Source organism: Aphis gossypii, unplaced genomic scaffold (genome assembly GCF_020184175.1).
Source record: "Aphis gossypii isolate Hap1 unplaced genomic scaffold, ASM2018417v2 Contig00468, whole genome shotgun sequence".
Lineage (NCBI taxonomy): Eukaryota > Metazoa > Arthropoda > Insecta > Hemiptera > Aphididae > Aphis > Aphis gossypii.
The window spans coordinates 59,321-66,166 of record NW_026083121.1 but is presented as its reverse complement, the minus strand read 5'-3'; the positions used below and the strand labels follow the sequence as shown (position 1 = coordinate 66,166).

General features: G+C 27.4%; 2 protein-coding genes across 2 annotated transcripts; one reads left to right on the top strand and one right to left on the bottom strand.

Moving 5' to 3' along the window:
* The first annotated feature begins 219 nt into the window (after window positions 1–219).
* Window positions 220–1,035, top strand: LOC126554327 (uncharacterized). Its single transcript, XM_050209407.1, has 2 exons — window positions 220–704; window positions 840–1,035. Exons 1-2 carry the CDS (start codon window positions 337–339, stop codon window positions 1,033–1,035), a joined length of 564 nt encoding a protein of 187 aa, XP_050065364.1. The 5' UTR covers window positions 220–336.
* Window positions 1,036–3,765: 2,730 nt separating this feature from the next.
* LOC126554330 (uncharacterized) lies at window positions 3,766–4,536 on the bottom strand. The gene is made up of 3 exons (XM_050209410.1): window positions 4,419–4,536; window positions 4,101–4,336; window positions 3,766–4,058 (listed from the first exon to the last, which is right to left on the bottom strand). The coding sequence occupies exons 1-3, from the start codon at window positions 4,459–4,461 to the stop codon at window positions 3,783–3,785; spliced, it is 555 nt and encodes a 184-aa protein (XP_050065367.1). The 5' UTR covers window positions 4,462–4,536; the 3' UTR covers window positions 3,766–3,782.
* Between the last annotated feature and the right edge of the window lie 2,310 nt (window positions 4,537–6,846).

Genomic DNA, 6,846 nt, shown 5'->3' with positions numbered 1-6,846 from the left:
AGACCCTTGCCCAGAAATAAAAAAAATACTTAACAAATCAAAACTAAGATCAAATAAAATTGTTCCTATGATAAATGGCAATATATCTACTCCATTAAGAAAAAAAAACAAAACTTTCATTGTTAATAATACATGTGCATTTGATACTATTTTATCAGTAATATGCATTGGCTATTATGATTTTCCAAAATATCAAAAAAATATATTGAAAATTTGAATAACAATTTTTTACAATTTTGTAAGTCGATTGCAATACATGGAGCTTCAACAAAAGACTACCATAAGAGGTACAAACTTTTAAAAACAAGTGGAATATTGGAGAACCCAAATTCTGAAATGAGTGGTGTACAATGTTATGACGCTCAATGTAACATACAAAATCTCATCAAACAGTTAGAAATCATATCCGGTAAAAAAATTATCAACTGCGATAGATGTGGGTCGGTAAAAAATGAAAATATCAACTTCTTAACTCCAAACATGAAGACTATTGCTAAAAAAGGATTTACAAAAGAAACACTGGAAACAGAAATAAATAAATGTATATCCAGAAGACAAGAACTTTGTAATTCATGCTGTAATTATATAGATACAATTTATGAAGTAGAATCTCACATTTTCATTGATGTAGACCTTTTAGGATATTATGGTGATGTAAATTGCAAAATAGCATCCATTCCAACAACTATAATGATAAATAAAAACTTGTAAGATAGAAATTATTATATACTTGTATATATGTTTATGTCTAAAATAATAATACTTAATATACGTATTGTTATTTCAATATATATATTAGATATTATTGTATGATTTTTAGATTAAATAATTATTTTGTTTTGGTTCAAATTACTGGGAATTGTCAATTTCGTTGGAAATAGTGTTTTAGAAGTCCATCGAACATTGGGTCATTACACAGCCTATATAAAAAGATCAAATTATTGGGAACTTCACGATGATCTTAAAAAAAAGACTATGCGTGTTTCACTACAACAAGTTATTAATCCCCATATCTTAATTTATGTAATGATGTAAGAACCAATTCATAAATTTGTTTTAAACAATTTCTTTAACAGTACCATTTAAATTGTTTTAATGAACAAAAAGTGAATATCTAGATTATAGAAAAACAAAAGCTATACATATTTTTTTTATTTATTACTTTACACTTTAAAATACTATTTTACATGACAACTTCTGTACGAAGAACTGTAGAGTAGTAGTCGTTCATATTTTATTACAAATATCTACAATTTTAATATTAAATAAACCAATTTATATTAAATATTTTGTTATTTTTGTACTTCACCTGATATGGAAAACAGATTATACCTATCACATAATAGTAATATTACGATATAACGTTTTAGATGAATACGGTTAATGTCATAACACACACATATATGCGACTGAACCACTTAAAAATGTCAAACATGTGCAAATCTATATAGATAACAATGAATTAACAAATCACTTTTAAAAAAAACATGGTGTATAAATAAGAGTATATTTACACCAAAATACCTGGTTTTGTCGGCAAGTTCAAATTCATTAATTATTATTATTGTTAGTCATGACAAATTATACAGGTATGTCAGCAATATTACGGGTTTAGAAATAAATCGCGCAACCTGTTGGAGAAATGCTTACGTCACAGACATGCGTATCACGAGTTGCTGACATACCTATTTATTTTGTCATGTTGTTAGTTACAATTTCGATTTGTAGTTCTAAAACGTAACTTGCAGTAATATGTATTTAATTTGGAACGGATATCAATATACTTATACAACCCGAAATTTATAAAACAATAGTATAAGAATTGAAACAAGGATGTTACATTAATTAACCGTTTATTAACAGCTGCAATATACATGATATAATAATGTATTTAATATTATTGTATCATTATTAATTGGATGTAAATCAGCTGGTGTCAGATAATAGGGAAGATCGTACAATTCTTGATAATATTTATTTTTATTTCATTTAGAATGTTTTTATTTTTTTAAACCACTTTCAAAATACACCCTTCCGACGGCAATCCACTAATTATAAATCAAAATTGTTGTAATAATTTTTATAGAATAATGATTATTATTTTTAAAAAAAAAATGCAGCTAGGTTAGGTATATATTTTACCTATTTTTATCTATATATTTTTAAACATATTTTTGTATCTAACATTAGGAAATCCTAAATTAATAAAATGGGTATTAAACAGAAGTATACGTTTTATTATTTATTATAACGCATCAATAAAAAAAATATGATTCTAGAAAATTCAAAAAACGAGACTTATCAATGCACCAGGTTTCCGGAAAAACCATAGTATAGCAAATTCTGAAAATCGTCTAGCAAAATCTAGCAAATGACTAGCAATTTTTTAATACCTTTTTGGAACCGATCGGACAATGTGCCGGTGCTGAGCCATTTTCTATTTTCCGGGTTTTCGGAAAAACCATAGTATAGCAAATTCTAAAAATCGTCTAGCAAAATCTAGCAAATGACTAGCATTTTTTTAATACCTTTTTGGAACCGTTCGGACAATGTGCCGGTGCTGAGCCATTTTCTATTTTCCGGGTTTCCGGAAAAACCATAGTATAGCAAATTCTGAAAATCGTCTAGCAAAATCTAGCAAATGACTAGCAATTTTTTAATACCACTTTGGAACCGATCGGACAATGTGCCGGTGATATGTCAAGTTGGCACCGGCATACTTGAATTTCGATTTGTACTTAAATGAAATACTAGCAAATTCTGAAAATAACCTAGCAAAATCTAGCAAATGACTAGCAATTATTTGATATAAGAATTATAGCCGTAGCATATTGTGCCGGTGCCAACTTGACGGACATGAGATATCTAACAAATTTATTATTTTAACAATGTAAAGTATAACAAATTAATGATTAAAAAATACAAATTATTTGGGTAATAGTAAACACTATTTAAAAAATTCAAATCAGTCATCATTTTCTTCTGAGTCTTCTGCATTTCCTTCAACTAAATTAGCCAAAAAACTATCATAGTACTGTCTACTATTTGGATGAATATATGGTAAAAGTGATTGCAAGTCTTTTATTTTTTCAGCATATAATGGCAATGGCACGGTAGTTATTGGTTTTAAAACAAAATCGGTTTCTGTTGATTTCCTTAAGCTTTTTTTACTCAAATTTAGCTCTAAAAATTCATCTTCATCAAACGAATACTTATAGGAAACAATACCAAGTGAATTTGTTTTATACTGCATCCATTTTATTTTATTCCATGATACAGGTTCATGTTTTGTATTAACTTTGCGATGGACATATTTAGTCTTCAAAAGTTCTTTAAAATTTAAAAAGTCATTTTGAACCATTTCTGATACAATAATTGGTGGATTACGGTGAATCATTCTAATTAAATTTACCCAATCCCTTGGTACTTCAATACTGGCAAGTGACTTTTTTTTAGATTTTTCAATTATAGCATGGATAGAATCTGCTTTCTTGTGTGTGTGGCCAGGTTGCAAAAACTTATGATTAATTGTTATTTTTTTTCCTCTTGACTGAAATATTTTTACCACTTCCAACAACATAATTGCCATGTATATATTGCGGTTTTGACCAGGAAAACAGTCACTATATAAATTAACAATCTCAGTTTCTTCTTTTAATTCTTCAAAAAGGTGTTTAAAGATGCAAGATGCTATTTCTTGACCCCCTCTAGCAGCAATTGTTTCGTTCCATAAGTAACAAATAGGCCTGGACTGGTTTTCAGTTGTTTTATAAAGAGTCAAATTAAAGGCCCACAATTGTCTTTTGTAAAATAATACACCATTTAACAGCATTGGCGTGGGAAGACATTTTTGTAGTATTAATATATTCTTCACCTTTTGTTTTTTTGGATTTTTCAATATTTCTTACCCATGTTTTTGGATTACTTGAACGTTTTCTAGTTTTAGGACCCTCTTGTTTTTTACGTCCCCTTTTCTTTTGTGATATATTAGTACCAGCAGAACAACTCTGTAGTACAGCATTATTTGTTTCAAAACTGTTAATATCTTGCTCAGTAGTTAAGTCATTATGACGTTCTTAAGAAATGCAATTTTGTTCAACATTAACAGTACATTTTTCAGAATAAGCATCACTTTGTATTTCTGTGTTAATATTATCAATTTCGTCAACTTCAACACCAATTGAGTTGTCAGACTCCGAGTTAAATGAAAAACTATCAATTTTATTTTTAAATGGTACATACTCATCTGAGGAATAATCATTGATATCGGTGATCGAATCTGAGCCAGTACTAGAACATTCTTCTCTGTTTTTACTTGAATTTGCAGATGTGGAACCTGGTGAATTTATTATGTACCTAATAATTATTACAGCAAAAACATGACCTTATACTTATCAATAGTTATAGAATATACTTACTAGTTTGACACATTTGTACTAATCGTCTACTTCTTGAATTCATACTTAAATGTAATTATTACACATAAAAAAACAAAAAACATTAACTTCTGCTGACCAATAGTTTTGATTTGCATGTGATCACATTTGCATTCATAATTAATAGCTGCTTATTACGTAGGAACACAGTTCGATCATATTAGTGGCCAGAAAGAATGAAAAATTATAAGTAGAATAATTTATTATCAATATAACTAAATAACGTTATCAGTCAGTAATCAGTGTGAAAAGGGCCAAAGTTAGTTTGTACCACAATAACATTAGTCCTAACTACACATTGGCCATTTTTTTGATTAATAATTTTATTGATATCTAGCCAATGTAATGATAAGCCCTTTCTTCAAAATAATAGTTATGCTTAATGACAAAAATTAAAATGGCTAATCTTGACTGTAAGTTGGTAACACTCTTTCTAATAGATTAGCCGTTTTATCAGAACAAAAAAAAAAAAAACAAAAAGATTGGACCGATAATCTCAATTTCGTCAAAATATGACATTGGCCTTTCTTGCACCAAGCCACAGCATTTAATCATCACATATCATGCTAACTGCTATTATTATAGATCTTAAAACATGAAAGTTTATAAAAATTCAAATCATGGACTAAGATACAGGACCGAACACGAAATTGTAATTATAGTACTTATTATGTATATAATGTTTTAGATAATATTAAATTTGCTAATCTATTTATAAAATTTGAATATGTCCGGACGTATTATTTTTCAGAAGAACTATTTATGCCATTTTAACACTGATGATACGTCGATACGTTGTAATAATATTATTATTATCGATACAATTTTAATATTGTTATCATTTAACGTGTGACCACAGAATAAATTATTATTATTATTATTATTATTTTTATTCTGTGGTGTGACGCTCGTGTAATATTTTGTTGTTGTTGTGTCTCCAGCTATCGATATATCCTAAATATCTAGTCGACGATCTAAATATAGCAAACATTATACGAATAAAAACATTGTGGTATTAAAATAATTGATAAAAATGGAATAGGCAATATTTTATTTATAGAAATGTTTAGAAATTATTTTATTTTAATGTCTATAATATTAAAATATCATTTTCGAATCTGCATTTGCACGAGTACGTCAATTCTAAATAGAGACATTGAATTGTTAGTTGTGTTTAATTACTTTTTATTTTTATGTATTCTTGTATTTAATTATATTGTTAATTATTTAAAATTATAATTAATAAATATAGAATGGAAACCAAAGTAAGTGTATTTCGTTTATGTAAATAATGTAAATTTAATTATGTTTTAAGTTATGGAATTGATGAAGTAAAAATCATTAATAAATTATTGGGTATTATCGTATAATCTCAAAAAAGTAAAATTGCTCCGCCTGTAGTAGCTAATCTATGATCGCGTTGGGATGAAATCTAGGTTATTTGAAATTTTGAGATTTAAAGGTGAGTAAAATATATTTTATCAATTTATTTATACAGCATGTGTTCACAATTCAGGCTCTTGGATTTTCTCTTTCATTATGCTACTTGGTAAATATTTTAGTATCTGAGTTGTGCAACATAATCTAGACACGCGGTAGCGTGTCAAGCCAAGTTCTAGCTACAAAACTAGCGAGCAGCACCGTGTGTAATATTACACCAACCATTTGGAGCCACTTTTGACCCCCTCATAACTCAAAAACTATTCCACATAAACATGTCAAATTTGGCTCATATATTGAGACTTACAAGATACATATGTTTTCCAAATTTCATAAACATACCTCAAACCGTTATTTAGATATTAACGTCCCAAAATCGTCATTTTTATCACTGACTGACTTACCTATAGATCAAAATTCTAACCCAGTTCCAGATGACCTAGAAAGTTCAAATTTGGCATACAGATAGGTAGTTAGGTTAATACAAAGGAAAAAATCAGAAACTTGAAGATTTTTAATTTTTTATCAATTGATTTTATTATAATTTTGCAATTAATTATCTATTATGTTTTATTTTTCAATTAATTAATTAATTGCCTCTAATTTAATGTACTTAAATTGAAAAATTAAATTTTAAAATTTAAAAAAAAAATTAAATTAAATTAAAAAAAAAAAAAATTAAATTAAATTTTTTTTTTTTATATATACTTATGTAGGAAAATACAATAGTTTATTAAAAACCATTCGGAAATTATTTTAATATGATTTAATAGCTATTAATAATTTACTTACAAAAAAGTAATGATATCCCAACAAAACATAAATGTAAAATGATAGCCAAGTTCAATTAAATAATATGCTTTAGTTGTTGACTTCAACGACAAAAGAAGTGAGATCTAAATGGATGCCAAGTTCAATGGTCAGTCCTGAAATTTATTTATAACAACATAAAATATAATTTCTTCTTATC